The 26,850-nt window shown below is 48.5% G+C and overlaps 1 protein-coding gene across 1 annotated transcript; it reads left to right on the top strand.

Moving 5' to 3' along the window:
* The first annotated feature begins 238 nt into the window (after window positions 1-238).
* On the top strand, window positions 239-26,850 carry myot (myotilin). Its single transcript, XM_056277940.1, has 11 exons — window positions 239-276; window positions 982-1,198; window positions 1,340-2,265; window positions 2,595-2,745; window positions 2,838-2,939; window positions 11,582-11,619; window positions 12,657-12,795; window positions 13,964-14,171; window positions 17,189-17,354; window positions 24,241-24,374; window positions 26,414-26,850. The coding sequence occupies exons 1-11, from the start codon at window positions 239-241 to the stop codon at window positions 26,554-26,556; spliced, it is 2,262 nt and encodes a 753-aa protein (XP_056133915.1). The 3' UTR covers window positions 26,557-26,850.

Below are 26,850 nucleotides of genomic sequence, written 5' to 3'. Positions count from 1 at the left end.
GCTCAACTCGACTACATATGCAGTCATTAAAAGATGTAGAAAAGATCTTTGGAGCTCACTTTTTAAAAAAATTTAAATCTATTTTTGCAAATAGTTTTTCTTACCTGGTGCTTGGTTACAAGTGCGGGTGGGTCGGCTGGACTCCCAGCTGAGTGGGGGTGGTCACAGTGCTAGCGGCAGGCCTACCAGCATTATGTAATGCCAATAAATGGCCCTGAACTTAAAATTGCAATGCGTCATGGAAATGAATCAGTATGAGCCAGAGTCTGTTGACATGTTGGTTGTGTTTCTACATTGAGAAAGAAGCCCAGTTGCGGAGACCAGAGCTGAATACCCCCAGAAAAAGACCAGTTGATTACCATGTGCTTGAATAATCAAGAAAAAGACAATAGAAAATTTACCTGTACGAACTATGAGGCTAATTCTTTGTCTTCTACATCAGCTTAACTAAACTTGTTTTTTGCTACGGGGGCACCCAGGTGGCGTGGCGGTCTATTCCGCTGCCTACCAACATGGGGATCACTGGTTCGAATCCCTGTGTTACCTCTGGCTTGATTGGGCGTCCCTACAGAGACAATTGGCTGTGTCTGCGGGTGGGAAGCCGGATGTGGGTATGTGTCCTGGTCACTGCACTAGCGCCTCCTCTGGTCGGTCGGGGGGGGGGGGTAGCGTGATCCTCCCACGTGCTACGTCCCCCTGGTGAAACTCCTCACTGTCAGGTGAAAAGAAGTGGCTGGCCACTCCACATGTATCGTAGGAGACATGTGGTAGTCTGCAGCCCTCCCCGGATCAGCAGAGGGGGTGGAGCAGAGACTGGGACGTCTCGGAAGAGTGGGGTAATTGGCCGGATACAATTGGGGGGAAAAAGGGGGAAAACCCCCCTCAAAAAACTTACTTTTGCTACTCCAACTGCTTGTGTGGATTTGATTTTATAACTAAATAAACAAACAAACAAATAAATAAATAACCGTTGTCTGTCAGTCTCCCAGAGCCCCAGGTGGGTAACCACTCCTCTGAGGAGCCTTTCGGTTGTGGTGAAGAAGAGAGCGCACTTGGCGAGGGTCAAAGGTCACTTGAGATCTCCATCCCAACTGGCACACCCAGCCCTCCCCCTCCCCCCTCACCACCGCCGCCGGCTGAAGTCAAGGAGAAAGCCCCCGCACCAAAAATCTTCACGCCGAGCAAGCTCAGTTTTACAGTAAGTAAAAGTGCCTGTGGAATTTTAAAGGGTCAGAAGAGAGTTCTTTGTGATATCTGTCCTCTACCATGTTATCTCATCCAACTGCATTTTTAATCTCCTTGATGCAAGATTAAACTAGATTTCCCTCTTCCCTTGTAGTCCTCATCCCAACCAGGAGCCAGAAATATGAACCTGTCAGACCTCCCTGCCTTCACCCCCAGTGCCTTCCCTCCCAGCGGCTTCAACTACGAGCGGCCAAGACATTTCATCCAGTCCCAACCCGCTTTCCAGGCCCCCAGCTATGAAAGTGTGCAGAGAGAGGCTCAACAAAACCTCAACAGCATTCACAACAATCAGAACCAAGTCCAGAATAGTCCAATTCTCACCGAGCCGGTGGCTCAGTCTAAAGTTATAACTGTGCGCAGTCAGTCGGTGTCCCAGTCTCAGTCTCTGTCCCAGACCCAGTCCCAATTTCAGACATTACACCTGAGCAAAACCCAGAGCCAGACAAACGGAACCAGCAAGTCCTCTCCATCTTCGTCCAGTCTCAGTTTGCCTATCTCTTCCCCTACCTCCTCTGCTCCTCCGCCCCCTATCCCTAATGCTGTCCCCACTTCTCCCTCTTTCCCTACTTCCTCCTCTTCCACTCTCCCCCGCACCTCCATGCGCTCTACCATCAAGCTGACTCCCAGCGTTCCCAGTGCCATGGGCCTTGGCAGTGCCACGCTACCTGCCAACCCGGACGCCACGGCCACATCTGCTGCCTTCCTCTGCTCCATCCTGCCCTCGCAGTCGTCCTCCTCCTTCACTCCTTACACTTCTTCTAAGCTATCTCCCAGCTCCACCCTCCCACAGACCTCCCTCAGTTGCTCCCCCTTGCCCCAATCCAGTCCTCTCCTCCAGGCAAGGGCCTCCTCCTCCTCCTCTTCCTTCCCGCAGGCTCTCCCGGTCTCTCCCTCCTTTCCCAGTTCCCCTCTTCCCTCATCCGGCTCCTCATACCCCCAGGCCCATCCTTCCCAGAATCAGAACAGGGTACCACCCGCTGTGGTGTCGCTGCCAGCCAACTATAAGGGAACACCTAGCATGTGAGTAGCAACATGTACACAAACACACTCCCTACTAACGTGACAATTCTTTGATACACACTAGCATTTTCAATGTGCATCTGGGCTCAAGGGGATACACACATGCATGTCGTATGTCTGCACACATCTCCATGAAGGGACAAGGGACCTCAGTTGATCTGCTGCATGATGCTGGCATTTGCAAAATTGGTCAACCCCCCCCCAAAAAAAAAACAAACCCATATCATTCCAATGAATGATATGGACAGACTGCTCATTAAAACATGCCCCCCCAACTTCCTGTGTAAGTGAAATAAATTCTCTCCCCCTCCCCCTTTTCTGTGTTTTAGCCTCCCCAAGCCCATCCTGAAGAAGTCCGTCGCGCCTCGGCCCTCCTCCTCTCGCTCCACAGATGAAGACATCCAGGGCTCCAAAGATGCACTCATCCAGGACCTGGAAAAAAAGCTTCGCTCAAAGGAGGCCAGGAGGAGGAGCAGCCAGGTTAGTGTGTGTGTGTGTGTGTGTGTGTGTGTGTGTGTGTGTGGTTTGACTTGAGACAGCAGTAACTGCATGGATGCCTTTCCTTTCAACAGAAACTATCGTATGAAGAACGCATGGCTCGCAGGCTGCTGGGTCCGGACAATGCCTCGTACATGTTTGACTCGGACAACCTCATAGACTCACAACTAGAGCAGGTAAGACCCAGCATGGTTTATCTGAGTTAGTCACCTCTGGTATTGTTCCTGAACTGGCCAGCACCCTCTACCACTAATAAGTGTACAGAGCATTTAAAATTAAAGTTGTTTTTGTTTTTTAGCAATGCCTAAGACACAATTCTGAAACCATGGCTCATTTTGTCAAAACTTAACACACAAAACCACACAACATGCAAAACGTCACACCCTTCTTGAAGAAGCAAACACTTCATCCAAAACTATCCAAACACTTCATCCAAAGGAGCGGCATGGTGTCACAGTGGGTAGCGCTGTTGCCTCACAGGAAGAAGGTCCTGGGTTCGAACCCCACAAGCTGTATATACTGTAATAGAAAATAACAAAAATAGGCTTGTTACTGTGAACTGAAGGAAAGATTAGGGTACATCCTGTCTCCTGTTTGAGTCTGGCCACAGCACCTCATTGACATCACTAGCGATGTTCTGTCTGGCCAGATGGTGGGGGAAGTACTGTCTGGAGTGATGTACCCAGCCCTGGCATGCTCCTCCATCACCTTTACAAGGGGTATGCATTGGTGGGGTTGGCGATCATACACCTTCCAATGCCACGCCAAAAAGAACTCTTCAGCTAGATCGAGGGACGGAGAGTATGGTGGCAGGTGAAGTACCAAAAATCATGGGTGGTCAATGAACCAGTTGTGTACCAGAGAAGCCCGGTGGAAACTTGTGTTGTCCCAGATGACAACAAACATGGACTACTCTGGTCCAGTCCCTTGGTGATTGGGAATAAGTATACTGTGTAGTGTTGAGGAAGGTGATGATGTGGGCGTTGTTGTAGGGACCAAGAGTGGCATGATGATGAAGGACACCATTCTGGCTTCCCAGGGACATTGACGATGACACAGTGTCCTATGATGTTCCCCTGTGCCTTGTTTTGGCAAGGTTAAGGCCAGCTTCATCAGCGTAACGGAACTCGTAGTCCACTGCAGCAACATCCAGCTCCATCACTCTCTCAGACAGGCAAGACAAAGCATTACTGTAGGACAGTACTACGGCACCAATGAGAGGATAGCTTAACTGCACATCTTCATAGTGCAGTTGTTTCACTGTCAGAGTTGTGCTCAGATGGTACCTTGTACCTTCATGTGTAGGTGATGCCTACCAGGAGATGGCCTCATGCAGATAAGCTCACCAAACGGACGTTGCTGAACATTATGTTGTCAGTAATGATGTGCTGTTGCAGTTGTCATAGAAGTATGCTATGGTCTGCTCTGAGCATGTTTACGATGTGCTCTTCCTGCTCTGGGGTGAACAGCCATCCTCTTCCTCCACTAAGGGGTTGTCTAGGAATTCGGCAAAAACATGATGTGAAGGGTTTTTCAGTATGAAATTAAACATTACTATAAGTTACTATAACTACTGATATAGAGTGCTGCTATACTACAGTAGTACAGTGCAGTTCTGTGTGAGTTCAGTAGCATGGTATAGATAGATAGATAGATAGATAGATAGATAGATAGATAGATAGATAGATAGATAATGTTATTAACCATACGACCAAGGCTGGTGGAATTTGTTTGTGGTACACTTTACATTTTACACTCTGCAGCACAATACATACATGGACAACAACAGACACTCCATATATTATCACGAACAATACAGCTACACAATAACAGAAACAAACATATTACGCACGATTAGGTGAATGGTTGTTTATGTCAGTGGTGTGTGAGGAGGGACTATAGGGAGGAATTCAGAGGTCTTATGGCAAGGGGAAAAAAACTGTCTGCGAAGCGTTTAGTCTTAGTTGACAGTGACCTGTAGCGCCTCCCTGAGAGAAGGAGCTGGAAGAGGTGATGAGCAGGATGTGAGGGGTCAGAGGTGATCTTCTTTGCTCGCTTTACAGTCCGGTGAGTATGTAGCGATTCAACTGAGGGGAGTGGGTTGCCTATGATTTTGGATGCTTTGTTGACAATCCTCTGCAGTTTTTTCCGTGTTTGACTGTCCGTGCCACCGTAGTATACTGTAATACTATATTACTGTAATACTGTAAAAGAAGATGTTATGATGGCTGTGTAAAACAGAACGAGCAGTTGATGTTTGATCCGGTATTTTTTAAGCTGCCTAAGGAAGTCAAGTCATTGTTGAGCTTTTGCAATGATGTGTTCAGTGTTAATTTTCCACTTCAGGTTATTGCTGATGTATGTTCCAAGGAATTTAAAAGAGTCGTTGGTGGTGATGGGGTCTCCGTTCATTTGTATGGGTGTTTTGGGATCGGCATGCATCTGAAGTCAATAATGACTTCATGGGTTTTGGCTGTCTTAAGCAGAAGGTCGTTGTTTGCACACCAAGTGGCAGCTTGATCTACTTCAGTGTGGTACCGGGTTTCATCATTGTTGGAGATGAGGCCTACAATGGTTGTGTCATCTGCGTATTTTATTATTTTCACAGAGCTATCCGTGGATGTGAGGTGGGTGGTGTAAAGTGAGAAGAGCCAGGGGGAGAGAACACAGCCCTGAGGAGCACCTGTACTGAGGGTGTGAGGTTAGGTTATTAACCTTCACCCTCTGTGGCCTGTTCCACAGGAAGCTCTGAATCCAGTGGCATATGGCTGGGTCAATGTTCATATCCAAGAGTATGCTAAAGAGTTGGAGTGGGTTGATGGAGTTGAAGGCGGAACTAATGTCTATGAATAAGATGTGTGCGTAGGTGTTTGGTGATTCCAGGTGTTGCAGGACATGGTGCAGGGCTATGCTAACTGCATCCTCAACAGACCGGTTGGCTTGATAGGCAAATTGATATGGGTCCATCATTGGGGAGGTGCAAGATAAGTGTGGCAAAATGATGCGCTCAAATGCTTTTATGGTCACAGATCTTAGGGCAACTGGTCTGAAGTCATTGAGGCAGGCGATCTTCGAGGACTTTGGCACGGGAGTGATGGTTTGAAGCACTGTGAGACTGTACATTGGCTTAGAGAGGTGTTAAATATGGTGGAAAATATTGGGGCCAAGTGTGCTGCACAGTGGCTCAACAAACCAGGACTGATGCCATCTGGCCCTGCTGCTTTCCTAATGTTCAGGTTTTTGAATGTTGCTCTCACCTCATCCTCCTGGATGCAGAAGGGTAGCATTGGAGTGGGAGTAGGGGGGATGGCTGGTGGAATAGGTTTTTCAACCCTTGCAAAAAACGTATTTAATTTATTTGGGAGGTTATGGTCATTATCTGAACGGAAGCAGGGGTGTTTTTTGTAATCTGTCATTTGCTTAAGTTTTTTCCATATTGCTCAGGAGTTACTGGAAGAGAATTGTTGTTCGAGTTCTGTTGCGTAGCTGGACTTTGCTTTTCTTATTGCAGCACGCAACTTGTACTTGGCTGCTCTGTACTGATCCCTGTTTCCGTTTTTGTATGCCCAGTTCTTTTCTTTGTGTAGGAGGTGTACATCTTTGGAGAACCAGGGTTTTCTATTGCCGTAAAATGTCACGGTTTTGGTAGGGATGCACATTTCCTCGCAGAACTCGATGTATGACGTCACTGTGTCAGTGAGTTCATCGAGGGAGTCGCAAGCGGCACTAAATCTATCCAATTAGTGCAATCAAAACACCCTCGAAGCGTCTCAATGGCGGCCATGGACCAGGACCTGACAGATTTGGATGTTTTCTTGATGGATTTAAGCTTTTGTCTGTATTTTGGGATGAGGAGTAACACAGCGTGGTCGGACCTCCCCAGAGGAGCCCTCGGGAATGCGCGGTAAGCGTCTGAAATTGAGACGCAGCAGTGATCCAGTGTTGTTTTCTCTGCTGTGGCAGGTGACTTGTTGCTCATAGTTCGGTAGTTAGAGGGACAGATTCGTATGGTTGAAATCACCTAACACGGTGACAGACGTGCCAGGGTTGGGGTTTTCAACAGGGGAAATGTGTTGCGAGAGTTGGCTAATGGCTGTGTTAGCGTTAGCTTGTGGTGGAATGTAAACAGCTGTGAACTACTAATAAGACCCGTTAGCCCCGAGCTAACGGATCTGACCCTTTAGTCGAGCGGCTAGTGGTGTCGCCTTGTGGTGCAGTACACCCCGTATCGAATCCCGCACCGGGTTAGAAAATAACCGGTTACATTGGTGGCAGCGGTGGGATCCGGAAGTGTGCAGATCCTCAGAAGTCTCTTCGGAGCACGGTAATAACAAAGCACGGGGGCGCGCTTCCGGGAGAGGGTGACGACTGTAAACTACTAATAAGACACGTTAGCCCCTAGCTAACGGGTCTGACCCTTTAGCCGAGCGGTTAGTGATGTCGCCTTGTGGCGCAGTACACCCCGTATCGAATCCCACACCGGGCAAGAAAATAACCGGTTACACAGCTAATACAGTTGAAGTGAATTCTGTTGGAGGGTAATGTGGTCTGCATTTCAAACTGACGAATTCAAGATCATAAGAGCTGGTCGACCATGACACAAATACCCCCACCTTCTGACTTGTGAGGTAGTTTGACTGACCTGTCGGCTCTGAAGATAGTGAAGCCAGGGGGGGTTACCGCCGGATCAGGGACCGGCTGGTCCAGCCATGTCTCGGTGAAGCAGAAGGCTGAGCAGTCTCTGTAGTCTCTGTCGGTTTGTGTTAATGACCAAAGTTCATCCATTTTATTTTTGAGGGATCGCACGTTGGGTAGGATCAGTACCGGTAGTGGGGGCCGAAAGGGACGTCTCCTGAACCTGGAGAGCACCCCTGTTCTCCGTCTCCCTGTGCTAGGTGTATTTCCCCAGTGTTGTTTACAGCTAGTATATCCTCTGGAATGTTGGCCGATAGTCCCTGATTGCCCAGTGTAGACCTCCTGATGTACAGCAACTCCTCACGGTTGTATTTCCATAGACACGATGCTTTTCTGATACAAAACGGAGACAAAAGTGCAAGACACAGAAGCAGAGCAGGAACCGGGGCCAGCCTCACGGCGGCCATCTTGATGATGGTAGGAACATATAGAGGATAGGTCTACTTACCTACTGTCATTTTGAAATGTACTGATGATACTCGCTACAGTGTAGCGGGTCAGTTGAGGCTAGACCCTCTGCCCGGCCTCCCTAAAATACAGCCCATGGTTGACCACAAAGTGGCCCGGATCTCATCCATGATGGTTCCTCTTGCTCGTCCTTCCTGTCTCTCCAATATTGGCCTCCACTGTTATCCAAACCAAGGTATCTAACCTGTGGCCTGTTGACAGTGGTCAAGGTCTGATTTGTAAGTGAACAGCTTAGCCATACTTGTTTTCACCCCTGACGACTGGATTTGGGTAAGTGGGTGTGGCAGTTGAATGGCAGTGTTTTCCAGAAGAAACTCGGGGAGGGAGGGGGTTGAATGATGTGTCTGATGTAGAGAAGCGTGTGTAGTGTTTTGCAAAGTGTGTCTTAGATTCGCAAAACGAGTGTAAAGCAGAGAACGTGCTCATGGCGTAGCATACCAGGGCAACAGGTAGGCCACATGAGTTGGTGGTTTCCGTAACTGTGCCACAAGTGCCAGTTTTTGTCTTAGCAATTGCAAATAATAATAATAATAATAATAATAATGAATGAGATAAGGCTGCAGCTACATGGCTAAAATGTACTCTATATATATTACTCTACGACCGTGTATTTTCTTTACTTTATGGAAGGTGTTATGTCCAGATACTCTTGAGCAGTATTGATCTTTGAGGCCAACTCACTTCTCAACCTCATAGTTTTCTCAGAGGTCCGCCACCGTGGCCGTGAGGCTGAACCACACTGACCACCCCGGCCGTGAGGCTGAACCTTACTGACCACCGCGGCCGTGAGGCTGAACTACGCTGACCACAGGGCCATGAGGCTGAACCACACTGACCACAGGGCCATGAGGCTGAACTACGCTGACCACAGGGCCATGAGGCTGAACCACACTGACCACTGCGGTTGTGAGGCTGAACCATACTGACCACTGCGGCCGTGAGGCTGAACCACACTGACCGGCCGTATGTGGTTCACCAGGACAGTCAGATCCACATGTCTGTCTTGTATGGACAGCCTTTGTAGAAACGAGAAACATGAGTACAGAAAGATCATCCTGTAAAACTGCAGTAGTTTGTGACATTTGCCCGTTGATCCCTTTTTATTTTATACTCCCTGTACCTCTAGCACCCCTAGTGGCCATTCTCTGAGTGGCACAGCGGTTCAGAGTAAAGTGCCTTTGGTCAAGTCAGTTTTATTTGTGTAGCCCGATATCACAAATTATAAATTTGTCTCGAGGGGCTTTACAGCAGCACAACATGTAAGGATGAGGGGCAAGTTTCCTCCACCGGGAGCCTCAAGGTTGTACTACACACTAACATGACCAGTGGCCCAAATGGATGGTCAGTGGCCTCATGCTTATTTGGGTGGGGGGGGGGTGCGTATGTGTGTACAAGGTGGTTCTGATGGGAGCCACATATTTGTGTGTGCACACCCAAATCTAGCCAGTTCTTTTCTTCGGTCTTTTACACAACATGTACACACGCGTGCACACGCACAAAGCCTCTGCAGCCGGCGAGGTTTATCAGCTGCTATTTCCAGCCTCACTTCTGAGAACGAGCCCCCTCTCGCTGGCGACAACAGGACTATTGTGGCAGAACACACTCACACACACGCACACACACACGCACACGCACACGCACACACACACACACACACACCACAACATGTGTGCTTCCTAGCCCAGTCTCTTGGCATATTGTTAGACAGATGACCTGCTGGGGTTATTTTAGGTTGGGAGGGTAAACCTAGGATTGCAAATGATCCATCACACACACACATACACATGCACACACACACACACACACATGCACAGTTGTACAGTCACACATGGACTAGCCAGCACACAACACCACGCCATCAATTAATAGTGGGGTTGTGCTAATTGGGTTTGGACTCTCTCTGAAGTCCGCAGTTTGGAAGTCTTGGTCTTGAATGTTACGGCATACTGACGTGGACTTGACTTGGTCTCAGACTGTGCGGGCTCGTGATTTTTTCAAGACCAGTCGAGTGCAAGACGTTAATTTATTTTTCTAATGAATATCAAACTTCCCATTGAGATCAATAATTGACAGTCTAATCTAATTTGGATATTTTATTGTTATTATTATTATTAATATTATTTTGTTGAGTTTCCCCCATTTTCTCCCCAATTGTATCCGGCCAATTAACCCACTCTTCCGAGCCATCCCGGTCACTGCTCCACCCCCTCTGCTGATCCGGGGGGAGGGCTGCAGACTACCACATGCCTCCTCCCATACATGTGGAGTCACCAGCCGCTTCTTTTCACCTGAGAGTGAGGAGTTTCACCAGGGGGACGTAGCGCATGGAAGGATCACGCTATTCCCCCCAGTCCCCCCCCTCCTCCCCGAACAGGCACCCTGACCAACCAGAGGAGGCGCTAGTACAGCGACCAGCACACACATCCACATCCGGTTTCCCACCAGCAGACACGTTCAATTGTGATGCCCGACCAAGCCGGAGGCAACACGGGGATTCGAACCGGCGATCCCTGTGTTTGTAGGCAACGGAATAGACCGCTACCCTACCCGGACGCCAATTATTATTAATGTATATCTGTGAAACGTTGGAAAATTGGAATCTGAAACACTCCTTCCTTGGTGCAGTGTGTGCAGACTCCTACAGGGACAGTCAGACAGTGCTGTCTGTCTTTACAGAAGATTTGTTCCTACCACTCTCCAGTCGGACTCGCCACTTTAAAGTCTTGAGCTCGACTCAGGCTCGATAAGTCTTGGACTCGACTTGGACTTGCTCCCCTAAAGACTTGGTCTGGACTTGGTCTCACCTTGCCTGGCCTTACCTGCAAGGCTTAACTCATAGTTTACTGAATAAAATGGACATTTGAATAATGGACAAACATGTGTCACGGCTATGTGTTGACTATAAACTGTCTAGACATTGATGTATGTTTCCGCTTCTGGGGTGGGAAGATAGCGGAGCGAACTGACATTTGTGGCGGCCTCACCCAGTACCGTCCATGCAGGGTCTTTGTCTACGTCTGCGTCCAAGTTTGTGTCTTCGTTTGATGGCTGGGAGAGCTTGGTCTGCTGCGTCCTGTGGGCCCAGGGACCACGGCCCTCACTGGAGCTGCGCCCGAAGAAGAAACACCGAGGATGGTCTGACAGGACGCAGAAGCGGGGCAGGCTAAGCTAACCGCTAGCCCATGCAGACCGGCGGTTCTGATAACACCGAGGGCGATCCCGTGGCGGTCTGTCCTGGCGTTGACTGTGTTTTTGGTGTCGTCGTGTGGAGTGCGAGGAGGTGTGTCGAAGCGTCCAGTGGGCCCAGGGACCACGGCCCTGCCTGGAGCTGCGCAGTTTGAAGTGGACGTGGAAGCGGGGCAGGCTAGGCTAGCTGCTAGCCCATGCAGACCGGCGGTTCTGGCAGTCCTCCTGGCGTCCGCTCTCTTGGACAGTGAAAAAATGTTTAAATATGTGTAAGATATAGTATGTGTTTTTGTAGATTGTTTTGTAATTTGGATATACTATGTGTTGTAGTTTGGATGTGTTGTTGTCTTTGTGTCTCAGTAATGTGGGCTGGGGGAAACAATATGTTGTTTCGTTTCGTGTACACAAGTGTGTGAAATGAAACGGCAAATAAAGGTTCCTGATTCCTCATGTTTCTCTTTTGTTACAGCCAGATTCGTCAGCAGGAAGACAGATGGGAGGACTGTGGTGAGTCTCACTAATGAACCAGTTTATCAACTCAACAGCATTTCACACTGCTAACAGTTGAACCCTGGGGCAGGCCGCCCCGGATTTCCCACCTAAAACCTGTCCATGCTGGTAAGGACTACCAAAGGGCAGTTATACTCCAGGTATTGAAAACCTGTCAGTTACAGTAGAGTATGAATATGCTGGGCGTCTGGGTAGCGTAGTGGTCTATTCCGCTGCCTACCAACACGGGGAATGCTGGTTCAAACCCCCGTGTTACCTCCAGCTTGGTCGGGCGTCCCTACAGACACAATTGGCCGTGTCTGTGGGTGGGAAGCCGGATGTGGGTGTGTGTCCTGGTCGCTGCACTAGCGCCTCCTCTGGTCTGTTGGGGCGCCTGTTCGGGGGGCGGGGGGGGACTGGGGGGAATAGCGTGATCCTTCCATGCGCTACGTCCCCCTGGTGAAACTCCTCACTGTCAGGTGAAAAGAAATGGCTGGAGACTCCACATGTATGGGAGGAGGCATGTGGTAGTCTGCAGCCCTCCCCCCGGGTCGGCAGAGGGGGTGGAACAGAGACCGGGACGGCTCGGAAGAGTGGGGTAATTGGCCTGATACAATTGGAGAGAAAAACGGGGGGGAAATCCAAAACAATAATAATAATAATATGAATATCTTGTGTAGCATAATATAAGCAACATCACAGTCGTGACCAGTTGTGTATGGTGAATACTACCAACAATACATGTGGCGTGGTGGGTCCCTGACCAGTCCCTCGCATGTTACCATGCTGTCAGAGGCCCCAAGTGTGGCGAGTGTGTGCATGTTGTGTGCAGCAGTGGAATGTGGTTTGACCTTTTCCAGCTTCTGAGAGAATCTCTTATCTGAGCTCTAATGACGTCATTCTGAGGCAGTCGTCACAACAGTTGTGGATGAATGTTCTCCTCTCCCTCACTCTCCCTCTGTCAAAGTTGTTTCCTTTCACTCTCGCTCTTTTTGAAACTCTCTAATTCTCTCTCTCTTTCTCTCTCTCTCTCTCTCATCTCCTCTCACTCACAGGGGAAAGCACCACTTGGGGACAGACGAGAGGGGCAACGAGGGGTCAGCCATCCAGGAGAAATGTTACGCTCCTCGTTTTCTGCAGATCCCTCCGGATCTCACAGTAGAGGAGGGACGCTTCTGTAGGATTGACTTCAAGGTAAATCTTATATTTACACACACACACACACACACACACACACACACACACACACACACAGGAAGGCACAGTTGCTGCCATGGCAAATCTCACGACTTGCCTCTAACAGTAAATCCGGGATGTCCAAAATGTTCTCAAATGTAATGATGAGAAGTCTGACGTCATTCTGTTCAGTCCCCCAAATTCCATCATCCCCTTTGTTACTAATCTTGGTGGTCTGTCAGGTGGTCTTAAACAGCCTGCGAGGGATCGTGGGGTAATATTCGACGCTAACCTCGGTTTTGAATCAAACGTGTTGTTGAGTCATGCTACTTCCAGCTCGAGCTAATCTCCAAAATGAGGTCATTTTTATCAACTGCCGATCTGCAAAAAGTTGTACATGCTTTTATCTATTCTCGGCTTGACTATTTTAACGCACTTTATTTTGGTATCAGCAAGGGCTCCCTCCACCGTCTGCAGTTGGTACTACACACCGCTGCTCGGCTCAGTCCTGGGACAAGGAGGCCTGACCATGTCACTCCTGTGCTGGTCTCCCTACACTGGCTTCCTGTTGTATTTCAATCTGATTTTAAAATGTTATCGCTCACTTTTAAGGCTTTAAATGGTCTCACTCGAGGGCTCACCTGGTAGAGCACGTACCACGTAAGGCTGAGTCCTTAGCCCAGCAGCGTGGGTTTGAATCCGGTCTTGCTCCTTTATACATTTGGGATTTACTGACTTGGTACACGCCCTCTCGACCATTAAGACCTGCAGATGGAGCCCTGCTGGTTATTCCCAGGTCTCGGTTTGTTGCACAGGGTGATCGGGCTTTTGCTGTTAGAGCCCCACACTCTGGACCTCTCTTCCTCTTGAACTAAGACAAGCCAAGTCTATAGCTTCTTTATATTATTATTATTATTATTACTATACTTGGTGAGAATTGGTTGGCAAACCCCGGGAGTTTGAGTCCCCCTGCAGCCAACCCATAGTGGAAAATCATTAAACTTATTGTACTCCGAGAGGCTTTGGATAAAAACATGCGAGTACATTTAAATTAAATATAAGATGTGTCATGGATGTGTGAACACATCTGCACCAGACACCCCCAGACCTCACAGCTGAATCCACCAGCAGGGGGCCTCTAATGTCACACGTGTGACCCCGTTGGTGCCTCCCTCTTGCCCATCAGGTTGGAGGTCTGCCCGCCCCGGACGTCTCCTGGTATCTGGACGGTAAAGCCATCCGGCCCGATGACTACCACAAGATGCTGGTGTGCGAGAAAGGGATGCACTCCTTCATCATCGAGATCGTCACTGTGCACCACGCCGGCGTGTACGAGTGTGTGGCCAAGAACCGCGGCGGGGAGAGCCGCTTCAGCATGAGGCTGGACGTCATAGGTAAGACTGCTTATTCTCAACCACCCTGCCAAATTACCCAGATTACCTTGGCTAACTTTCAGAAGACGGTATGTTCTAGCAGCTGCACACATCAAGCCGACTGGCAATGGACCAGATGTTTGGCGACTTTCAAGTAAACTTATCAGTAAATACATTATTATAGTCACCCTTTTGAAACCTAAAACCAAAAAACCATTGTTCAACACAAGGGACAGTTTAACTGTAAACTATCAACATCTCTGATGTCCTCCAGCATTAATCTCAATTTCTACCATTTCCTGGAATAGTTGTGTAGGAGCAAAACAACACAACAATTTAGAAGAAATTTGTGGGAAATCCTGCAGGACCTGGCTCGCTTCATTTCAGTCAGCTCAGTATGAATTCAATTCAGTTCAGATCAATTCAATTCAATGTATTGTCATTAAAAACAATGTGCAGGCACATGTTAAAAATGAAATGAGGGCTGTGGCTTCACCAAACACTGCAAGACAGACACAGATAAACACAGTATAAGATATACACACATGAAGACCAAAAGCTAAAAATAAGTTAAAAGAGAGCTGGAGTACAAAATATTTAAAAATATCTGCAGACATTCAGTGGGTAGCCAGGTTCAAGTGGGCAACAGCTTGGGGAAAGAAGCTGTTTTTGAGCCTGGTAGTGTGGGCTCTGAGGCTCCTGTAGCGCCTCCCAGAGCGCAGGGGGGAGAACAGTCCATGGTTGGGGTGGGTGGGATCTCTGCTGATGCTGAGAACCCTTCGAAGGCAGCGTTTGTGATAAATGTCTTTTATGGCTGGGAGCTGGGTACCGGTGATATGCTGGGCCGCCTTGACGACCCGCTGCAGAGCTTTCTGGTCTACTGAGGTGCAGTTGCCGTACCACACTGAGATGCAGATGGTCAGGATGCTCTCTATGGTGCAGTGGTAGAAGTTGGTGAGAATTATGGGGGATAGATGGGTGCTCTTCAGCCTCCTCAGGAAAAGCAGGCGTTGTTGGGCCTTTTTCACAAGGGCCTAGGTGTTTGATGTCCAGGAAAGTTCCTCGCTGATGTGGACTCCAAGGAATTTAAAGCTGGAGACACACTCCACTTCCACCCCATTGATGTGAATGGGGGAGTGGCTACAGCTTCTAGACCTCCTGAAGTCCACAATTGGCTCCTTCGTCTTCTGCATGTTGAGGACAAGATTGTTGATAGTGCACCATGATGTGAGGTGCTGAATCTCATCCCTGTATGCCTGTCTGAATGTTCTCATTCATCCAGGTCATGGTTATCCAAAGGAGTTGAATCAAGTGCAACTGGACTTGGTATATATCCGGGAAGACGTTTCGCCTCTCATTCAAGAGGCTTCCTCAGTTCGTGCCTTTCTGACTAGACCAAGCTAGTCTGACTGGCTGGTGATGAGACTCAGAATTTATCCTCTAGGAGTCGTTGTCAGAGTTATTGATATGCGTGGCTCTTTGTGTTCCGATGTTTACCAACGCCCGCCGCTAACAGAGCCATAGATATGCGTGGCTCTTTTGTGTACCGATGTTATGGCCGCGCCCGTCGTTATCGGAGCTATTGATATGCGTGGCTCTCCTGGGCTCCGATGTCCAGCCAGGCCCGTCGGCATCGGAGCTATTGATTTGCATTTGTTTAGCAGCGACGGTCGTTGGGGGTGTTAGTTTCGACTTCATTGTTCAGTGGTCATGAGAGTGGTTGGAGTCGTTAGTGATGGACTGTTGTTCTTGGAGGCTAGGCTTCTTGAGTCTCCTGGGTAGAGATGAAAGGACGGCATTGTAAGTGGGAGATAGGCGGTGTCGCAGACCTCCTCCTCTGTTGAGGGATGGTTTTTCCAGTTTCGCATAGATGGCTTCCTTCACCCCTCTTTCAAACCATCTATCTTCTCTGTCCAAAATGTGTACGTTGCTTTCCTCGAAGGAGTGTGTCTTCTCCTTTAGGTGTAGATAGACTGCTGAGTCTTGTCCTGAGGAGTTTGGCCTTCCGTGTTGGGCCATCCATTTGTGTAGTGGTTGTTTGGTTTCTCCTATGTATAGGTCCGTATGCCGTCTCGTCATTGTTGGTGATACGGCCAATGACTGTGGTGTCATCTGCAAACTTAACTATAACATTTGAAGGGTGAGTTGGCAGGCAGTCGTGGGTAAAGAGGGAGAAAAGGAGGGGGCTCAGAACACAGCCTTGAGGGGCACCTGTGCTGAGGATCAGGGTGGAGGAGGTGTGGTCACCTAACCTAACAGACTGAGGTCTGTTGGTCAGGAAGTCCAGGGTCCAGTTACAGAGGGAAGGGTTGAGGCCAAGGGAGAGGAGTTTGGTGGGGATGATAGTGTTGAAGGCAGAGCTATAATCTATAAACAGCATCCGGATGTATGTGTTGTTAAGTTCAAGATGGGTCAGAGCAAAGTGCAGGGCAGTGGCAATGGTATCCTCAGTAGACCTTTTGGGACGGTAGGCGAACTGATGTGGGTTGAATGTGGGGGGGATAATGTTTTTAACATGAGCCAAAATGGTTGTAAATGTTTAAACACTTGGCATTAGGAATATTTCAGGTGTCTGGGTAGTGTAGCGGTCTATTCTGTTGCCTACCAACACGGGGATTGCCGGTTTGAATCCCCGTGTTACCTCCGGCTTGATTGGGCGTCCCTACAGACACAATTGGCTATGTCCGCGGGTGGGAAACCAGATGTGGGTATGTGTCCTGGTCGTTGCACTAGCGCCTCCTCTGGTTGGTCAGGGCACCCGGGGGGAATAGCGTGAGCCTCCCACGCGCTATTCCATATGTATCGGATGAAGCATGTGGTAGTCTGCAGCCCTCCCTGGATCGGCAGAGGGTGTGAAGCAGCGAGCAGTATGGCTCGGAAGAGTGGGGTAATTGGCTGGATACAACTGGGGGAAAAATGGGGGGGGGAAATCCCCCCCTCCAGAAAAAAGGAATATTTCGGTAACCAGTGGATTGAGCTAAAGGTGAAGGACGGTGATAATATGAGGTTCTGTGTACATCCCCCCTCTCTCCATGTAGCCCAGGAGGCTCTCCGCCCTCCCACCTTTGTCCAGAAAATGCTCAACTCCCGTGCTCTGGAGGGTGACACCGTGAGGTTAGAGTGTAAGGTGGATGCCTCTCCTCCACCTCAGCTCTTCTGGAAGAAAGACAAAGACATGCTGCGCATTGACCCCAACAGAATGAGGTGGGTGAGCTAATACGCTGCCATGCAACCTTATTTATATGATCCACTGGACACACACAAGGAGTCTACACCCTCATAAAAATGCACTGTAAAAGCTACACTATTCGGCTTTTATTCTACCTAGCAGATGTGCATTAAGCCAACCTGAATACAGTCTTCATCTAATGAAACACGTCTCCTTGACTGTGTCCAAGTCATGTTCTGCATTACTGAGAGGGAACCAAAATTCCCGAGTTTTATCTGTCGTTCCCATTGTCTCAAAAAATGTCTTAAAGTGTTCTTACGCCTACCTTCATCCACTCAAAAGCGACAGAACAATGCCTCTAATACTATAAAGTATCATCTGCTCATGGTAAACATGAGCAGAGGTATCTCTGTAAACATGTCTTAGCTGTTCGTCCTCTTGATCGTTCACTCAACATGTTGAGTGAAACCTAACCTATAATTGAATTAAAATGATTGCAATAAAAAACATTCTGATTATAAAATAAACATTTGGGGCATCTGGGTGGCGTGGCGGTCTATTCCGTTGCCTACCAACACGGAGATCTCGGTTCAAATCCCCGTGTTGCCTCCGGCTTGGTTGGGCGTCCCTACAGACACAATTGGCCGTGTCTGCGGGTGGGAAGCCGGATGTGGGTATGTGTCCTGGTCGCTGCACTAGCATCCCAGAGGGGATGCTAGTGCGACAAAAGGTTGTTGAGCTGCACAAATTAGGAAATGGCTATAAGAAAATGGCTAAATGGTTGAAAATGCCGATGTCCACTATCGGGGCAATGATTAAGAAGTTTAAAGCAACTGGAGATGTTCAGAATCTACCTGGAAGCGGACGTGTGTCAAAATTGACCCCAGGCACAATGAGGAGGATGGTTCCAGTGGACAAAGAATCTCCAAGGATAAAAGCTGGAGAATAGCAGACATTAGTTTTATCTCCAAAACCACGATCAGACTCCACCTACATAACCACTAGATGTTTGGGAGGGTTGCCAGAAAAAAAGCCTCTGCCGTCGTCAAACAAGAAACTCAAGCGCCTACAGTTTGCCAAACGTTACTGGAACTTTCAATGGGGCCGGTTCTATGGTCAGATGAGATCAAGATAGAGCTTTTTGGCAACAGACACCGAAGGTGGGTTTGGTGTAGACCAAAAGATAGTCATGCAAGAAAGTACCTCATCCCCATTGTGAAGTATGGTGGTAGATCTTTGATGTTGTAGGGCTGTTTTTCTTCCAAAGGCCCAAGAACACTTCTTAGGATACATGGTATCATGGACTCTGTCAAATACCAGAAGATATTAAACCCAAACCTTACTGCCTCCACCAGGAAGCTGGCCTATGGTTAGATCTTCCAGCAGGACAATGATCCAAAGCCCATCTCAAAATCGACACAAAAATGCTTCCCTGAGCACAGAATCAAGGTCTTGCCATGGCCATCCCAGTCCCCTGACCCAAACCCCATGGAAAACTTGTGGGGTGAGCTGAAGAGGAGAGTCCACAAGTGAGGGCCTGAGATTTTGTATGGAGGAATGGTTTCAGCTCCCTTGCCATGTGTTCTCCAACCTCATTAAACATTATAGGGGAAGACTCGGAGCTGTTATCTTGGCAAAGGGAGGCGGCACAAAGTATTAAATGAAGGGATACCTATAATCGTGGCTCACGTTTTTCAGAAAAATATGTTTCATAAGAATTTCTTTCCTTTCAATTTTTTACTGTAATTAACGTTTAGATTTTTGTTAACATTTTCAGTGAAAGATCAAGAGGATAATCAATTAAGACATTTTTTCATACCCCCTTTTGCTCATATACACTGATCAGCCAAAAATATTAAAACCACCTGCCTAATATCGTGTAGGTCCCCCTCGTGCCACCAAAAGAGCTCTGACCCGTCGAGGCATGGACTCCTCAAGACCTCTGAAGGTGTCCTCTGGTATCTGGTACCAAGACTTTAGCAGCAGATCCTTTAAGTCTTGTAAGTTGTGAGATGGGGCCTCCATGGATCAGACTTGTTTTTCCAGCACATCCTGCAGATGTTCGATCGGATTGAGATCTGGGGAATTTGGAGGTCAAGGCAACACCTTGAACTCTGTCATGTTCCTCAAACCATTCCTGAACATTTTTTGTAGTGTAGTAGGGTGCAGTATCCTGCTGAAAGAAGCCACTGTCATCAGGGAATACTGTTACCATGAAGGGGTGTATCTGGTCTGCAATGATGTTTAGGTAGGTGGCACGTGTCAAATTGAGGTCCCCATGAATGCCAGGACCCAAGGTTTCCCGGCAGAAGATTGCCCAGAGCATTGCACTGCCTCCACTGGCTTGCCTTCTTCCCATAGTGCAGCCCAGTGCCATCTCTTCCCAAGTTAAATGATGCACAAGCACCTGGCCATCCATATGATGTAAAAGGCCACCTTCTTCCATTGCTCCATGGTCCAGTTCTGTTGCTTGCGTGCCCATTGTAGGTGCTTTCAGCAGTGGACGGAGGACATCATGGACACTCTGACCAGTCTGCGGCTACGCAGCCCCATACACACCAAGCTGTGATGCACTGTGTGTTCTGACACCTGTCTATCATAGCCAGCATGAACTTTTCAGCAATTTGAGGTACAGTGGCTCTTTTGTGGGATCAGACCAGACAGGCTAGCCTTCACTCCCCACGTGCATCAATGAGCCTTGGGCACCCATGACCATGTCACTGGCTTACCGGTTGTCCTTCCTTGGACCACTTTTGGTAGGTACTGACCCCTGCATACCGGGAACACCCCACAAGACCTGTTGTTCTGGAGATCCTCTGACCCAGTCGTCTAGTCATCACAATTTGGTCCTTGTCAAAGTAGCTCAGATCCTTACGCTTGGCCATTTTTCCTGCTCCCGACACACCAACTTCCAGAACTGACTGTTCACTTGCTGCCTAATATATCCCACCCCTTGACAGGTGCCACTGTAATGAGACAATCACTTTTATTCACTTACCTGTCAGTGGTTTTAATGTTTCTGCTGATCAGTGTATATCAAGGGTGCCAGTATTAGTGGAGTGTACTGTATACATGTTGTTTATTTGGATCAAATTTACATCCTTACCCTGTGTTCACACCAAAAGTGTCATGAGCACAAGCGGTCCCTCTGGTTTTTAGTTGTTCTCCAGAGCTCTAGCTTTTGGTTGTGTCTAATAGCCTACTGAGTTTGTAAGATAGATATCACAGTGAGAAGACATACCTGTCTGCAATTGGTTGGTGCTTCAACACAACATGACTGTTTTGCATTAGGTTAATTTCAGCTCAGTTTCAAATGGTCGCTCTTCTCAGTGCTGGCTGCTTCTCAGTTAATCCACCATAAAGAAGCTTCTGGTGTTAGTCCAAGGTTGTACTGTCAATCAGTCTCGCCAGGTGCAGAAACAACAGCTTGATAAATGATGCTATTTAATCCATCATGGTTTTCTTAACAAATATGCACTTTTTGATATTTGTAGACCTTGAGCAGAATATCAGTTTGTGTGTCATATCTTCTCCTTGTTTTTTTAGTTTCTCTAGATACTGAACAGAGTTGTTCTCCTTCTTGCAGTTACCAGTTACCTGTTGCTGTTGGATAAAAATTAAGGATATCGTAACGTGCATGGATAAGTAGACATGTTAGCCAAGGGCTAACGGGTCGAACCCTTTAGTCGAGCGGTCAGCGATGTCTTCCGCGGTGCGGGAGATACGGGTTCGCGTCCCGGCTGTGGCAGTTCCTGTGGTTGCCCCCCGAATTCGCTACAATATGTTTGCTTTTGTAACTAGTTGTAAATCAACCCCCCCCCCCGGAATGAAAGATTTATTGTAAACATCATGTTGGGTGTCTACAGCCTGTTGCACCAGCTTTGCATAAGTTTGAACGTGGCTTAGTTTGAACGTAAGGGGTGGATCAACGCTATAACCCTTTAAACAGGTTGCACCATATAAGTTAGTTCCAACGTAGAGCTAAGATATAACTTAAAATTTACAATCCCCCCATTAGCTGGAAAGTCATGCCTACATCAACCATTGACATGGTGGAATGACTACCGAGACTAGAGAGACTATTAACTGGTGATCCGAGGGAACCATTTGTCCCTAACTTAACCTGGCCGTGTGTTTTCCGTGATGGATTGCATCTGTTTGACATGTCTGACTGACATACATACACTCTGGATTCCGCTTTTGCCGAGTCGAGATGGAGAAGATACCTGATGTACTGACCGTTGATTTACAACAAGGACCTGATAAGAATGGGGCTCTTGGTCCATTGTTTCAGGTTTGTGATGCGCTGAGATAACTTCGCCACAGGGGCATTTCAAAGTTTAGTGGGGGATTTGGTACAAATCCACAGTTAGCAGGACCGTAAGATTGGTGGCTTTGACATCGTGTCGGCGCCTGGGTGATTACATGGCATTTCCTGTGCAGCTGGAACAACAAAACAGAGTGCTGCAGAAATTATACCAAATAGTGGGGTTTATTATTATTATCCTGAGTTCTGTAAAGAATTAAACAGGGTGGAATCCCCCCCCCTTTTTTTCCCTCCCCAATTGTATCTGGCCAATCACCCCACTCTTCTGAGCCGTCCCGGTCACTGCTTCACCCCCCTCTGCCGCTCCGGGGAGGGCTGCAGACTACCACATGCCTCCGCCTCCTCCGATACATGTGGAGTCACCAGCCGCTTCTTTTCACCTGACAATGAGGAGTTTCGCCAGGGGTACGTAGCATGTGGGAGGATCACGCTGTTCCTCCCAGTTCCCCCTCCCCCCCGAACAGGCACCCCGACCGACCAGACGAGGCGCTAGTGCAGCGACCAGGACACACAACCATATCTGGCTTCACACCTGCAGACACGACCAATTGTGTCCGTAGGGACACCCAACCAAGCCGGAGGTAACACTGGGATTCAAACCAGAGATCCCCATGTTAGTAGGCAACGGAATAGACCGCTATGGTACCTGGACTCCCGGTTGACCCTCTTTTTAAGCACCACAGTCGTGTGCAGCGATGCAAGTTGCCAAGCAGAGATGCTGCACATGTTCAGGGTGCTGGATAGTCAAGAAGGGAACCACAGGCTTTGCAGTTAGGACACACTAACAATGAATTTAACAAATCTTGAATTTTCTTTAGCTATCAGTAACACAAGTACGCTAACATTTGCCCCCTGGTAATGAGAGGGAGTTGCACAGCTTTTAGTTAATGTTACTTTGTTGAAAACAACCGCTTAATAGCCCTGTTGCTTAGGTCTGTATCACCTCTGGTAAACTAAACACGAGTCCTGACAATGCTTATCAGGCTACATGAGCTCATCCCCTCATGTGTGTGCCTCTATGCTTGACCTTTATGTTAAAATAGTTTATAATGTCACTTAATTTCCGTTCACCTAATAATTTACCTAATTAATTTTCCGCTTCCGGTGTGGGAAGATGGTGGCATGAATTCATGTTTGCGGCGGCCTCATCCAGCAGTGTCTTTGTCCACGTCTGCATCTAAGTTTGTCTTCGTTTGATGGCTGGGAGAGCTGGTGCTGGATCAGGTGGGAGAGCCTGGTCTGCTGCGTCCTGTGGGCCCAGGGACCACGGCCCTGCCTGGAGCTGTGCCCGAAGAGGAAACACCGAGGGTGGTCTGACAGGACGCGGAAGCGAGGCGGGCTAAGCTAACTGCTAGCCCATGCAGACCGGCAGTTCCGATAACACCGAGGGCGGTCTGGCGGCAGCCTCGCCTGGCCTTGACTGTGTTTTTACTGTCGACTTGTGGAGTGTGGGGGGGGTTTCGAAGGAGTCTGGCTGAGAGAGCTTGGTTTGCTGCGTCCTGTGGGCCCAGGGACCACGGCCCTGACTGGAGCTGTGCCCGAAGAGGAAACACCGAGGGTGGTCTGGCAGGACGCGGAAGCGGGGCAGGCTAAGCTAACTGCTAGCCCGTGCGACCGGCAGTTCCGACAGTCATCCTGGCTGGCGTTCGTTCTCCTGAACAGCGATTTTATTTAATTATTTATTTTTAGCTTAGATTTATGTGTTAGTTTGGATATATGTGTTCTTGTAGTTCTTGTAGTTTGGGTGTGTGTTGTTGTCTTTGTGTTGCACTGCTGTGGGCTGGGGACAGGATGTTTGGTTTCATTTCATGTGTGTCATGAAATGATCCGATTCTGATCTATTTTTGAAGCTATGCTGATGTTACTACAGAAACTTAATTCGGCTTCGCTGCAGCAGGCGATGACGTCACTGTCTGTAGCAGTGTTTTGGTAAGTGGCTCCTAAACGGTCTGCTAGTTAAGATGTAACTTAAGTGTCTGCGGTGCAACGAAACAAAGGTACGGCTTCAGTTTCAACCTGGTTTCAACACAGCGTCAGGGGGGACTTCACACCCAGACTACCGGTAGAGGACAAGTTGAGCTGGTGCAGCAGGCTGCAGGCCTTTTGGGCCAGGGGGACGTAGCGCGTGGGAGGATCATGCTATTTCCACCTGTTGCCCCTCCCCCCTGAACAGGCGCCCCAACCGACCAGAGGAGGCGCTAGTGCAGTGACCAAGACACATACCCACTTCCGGCTTCCCACCTGCAGACACGGCCAATTGTGTCTGTAGGGACGCCCGACTGAGCCGGAGGTAACACAAGGATTCGAACCGGCGATCCCTGTGCTGGCAGGCAACGGAATAGACCGCTGCGCTACCTGGACGCCCAATATTTAAATTTCTATATATGTTTTTGATATAAACTTTGTATTAGGACGGTGTGTGTGTGTGTGTGGGGGGGCTTTGTGTGTAGATATTTATAAAAGTTTTTCCTTTTGTTCTGTGTGGTGTTGGTAATAATTCTGGCTGCAAACGTCGAGCTGTCAGCCGAGCAGGCTAAGAAATGTGATAATACCTCTGTCAGTCTCATGGATATTCTGGCTGTGTCTCCCTCTAGTCTGTACCAGGACGGAACAGGCAGACAGTGCTTGCTGATAGAGAGGGTGATGAAGTCGGACGCCGGCTGGTACACGCTCTCCGCCATCAACGAGGCCGGCATGTCTACATGCAACACCAGGCTGGACGTAGGCAGTAAGTGAACCAGCTGTACATCTGTCCACAGTACATATGTTTGCTCAGAGGACAGCGTCTCGTTTTGTGCTAGTTACCATAACAACCCTGGTTGTAAAACCAAACAACAGATGGGGGATACCCTCCCTGTGTGCTCGAGTGCATCTCGCCGTATCGTTCCCAGCATTTAAAACAAATACTTTGTGATCTATGTGATCTCCATTAATTCAGTATGGAGGTCAATTTATCAGACAGGGCTTCTCATCTAGGATGAGACGGACGGGTATGCAGGAGCAAGGGTTTCACGTTGTAAATATTTTAGAGAGATTTTAGAATAGTGACTCCGACTCCGGCCATTGGGTCGTTAAGAATTATTACTGTAGTTTCTGTGGAAGATGAACGAGGACATTTTTATCAGAACATGGCAATGGTTCAGATTACATTATTGATTGTAATTCTTTTCTATTGAGCTTCTGGTGAAATTGGCCTCTATTTGGGTCTTAAAGAAGCACACTTGGAGCCTGCGGGCCACTTCCGCTGTTTGAGTTACCCCGGGTTACATTCACTGCCAGACTTTGTTAAGCTACTGTAAATGCGTCACTTTATTTTCACGTGCATGCTCAGAAATTGGGTGGCGCAGTGGTTAGTGCTGTTGCCTCACAGCAAGAAGGTCCTGGGTTCGAACACCGGGATTGTCCGACCTTGGGGGTCGTCCGGGCTCGTCCTCTGTGTGGAGTTTGCATGTTCTCCCCGTGTCTGCGTGGGTTTCCTCCGGGTGCTCCGGTTTCCTCCCACAGTCCAAAGACATGTAGGTCAGGTGAGTCGGCCGTACTAAATTGTCCCTAGGTGTGAATGTGTCAGTCCTGTGATGGCCTGGTGACCTGTCCAGGGTGTTTCCCCGCCTTCTGCCCTATGACTGCTGGGATAGGCTCCAGCATCCCATGACCCTACTTAGGAAAGGCAGCTTGGAAGACGGATGGATGGATGGCGTTACATTGGTTATCACCAGCATGGCAGAGCTGGAGCAGTGAATAAAAAAGTTGTCGTCACGGTAACAGGACGACGTTGGTGTGTTGGTTCAGATGTTATGCTGGTAGTGAGGCCTATGAAAGGTTGAATTAGCTTTGATCAAAACAGGTTTCAAACCCTGGAGTGCTGGTGCAAGAGCCAGACTGGGAAGATGATAATGGTTGGTGTGACCTGTAAAAGTGTGGGTATTAGTACACGCAGTATAAAACTGTCCTTACCATGTTAGAAGCACACAGACTTGCCTTTAACTTGGATGGTTTGGTACATGCTGTCCTCGTGGAGCTGAAGAGAGCGAGTGAAGACACGGTGATGCTACACAAGTGGAAGAAGGGACAATGTGGTGTTAGCTTACTGACATTAGCACGCGACCATGTTAACATTTAGCCTGGGGGGGGGGGGCAGGAAGTGATGTAGTGTGAGGATCTAGAGAGCTAATCCTAACCAACAGGTTACCTTTCCATCTGAGGCCTACATGTAGAATCAGCACTTGAATTTGCTTGACAGAAGATGCAGAGATCTAAAAATCTTTTCAGATTGTGTAGTTTTGAATGGTTTGGTTTTCTTGTTTTAGAATCCCTATGCTGATATGTGTTTCCGTGATATGCCGTGAAGGGTAAAGCGGGGTTATTTTCAGACACCTGGCATGACAGGAATGCTTGTCCCGTCTATCCCACAATAACCCGTTACCAGCCCTGATACATGGCTTCATTTTATAATGTGGATTACAGATTATCCTAGCGACTGGTCCAGTAGGGACTGGTCCATGAGTGACTGCTCCACTACGGACTGGTCCACTAGCGACTGGTTTACCAGGGACTGGTCCACTAGCGACCGGTCCAGTAGGGGCTGGTCCACTAGCTTCTACTCCTCTGTTGCTGTATGTAAGACTTACATGTACAGACACACATATCATATGTACCATGGGGTAAGGTGCCCAAAAAGGTTCACGCAATACTGTCAAAGTAGACCATGAACTGTGAAGCAGACAGGACACTTAATTTCTCTCCTATCTCCTCTTGGTCATCCTCTAGCCCGTACAACTCCAGCTATGAAGACGGCGCCCCCTGGCTCCAAGACATTGAAACTGCTCTCCTCTCTGAATCGCCTGCCTACTCTGACCGTGGAGAGTCCAGCACAGCACACCGCCCCGCTGTACGAGAGCGAAGAGCTGTAGGCCCAAAAGAGTTCCCTGCTGCCAACATCTCAGGACTGAACAAACCGGGCCGGGACACAGAACCTAAACGAGAACTTGCGTTAACTCCAGAGCAATTCTAAGAGCTGATCCCAGAGGCTGCACCAGCTGTCCTTTGAGCCAGAACCCAAATTATCTATGCTGTAGGGACCCGTGCTGATCGTCCATACTGATCTTAGCTGTATACGGTTATTCAGAGGTCCTACATGAAGTTCAGCTCCTGATCTACTAGCTATGAGAGCCCTGGCTGGTAAATTTAGCTGCGGGGGCAGTGTC

This window comes from Lampris incognitus, chromosome 1 (genome assembly GCF_029633865.1).
Source record: "Lampris incognitus isolate fLamInc1 chromosome 1, fLamInc1.hap2, whole genome shotgun sequence".
Taxonomy (NCBI): domain Eukaryota; kingdom Metazoa; phylum Chordata; class Actinopteri; order Lampriformes; family Lampridae; genus Lampris; species Lampris incognitus.
This window is presented reverse-complemented; position numbering and strand designations above follow the sequence as displayed.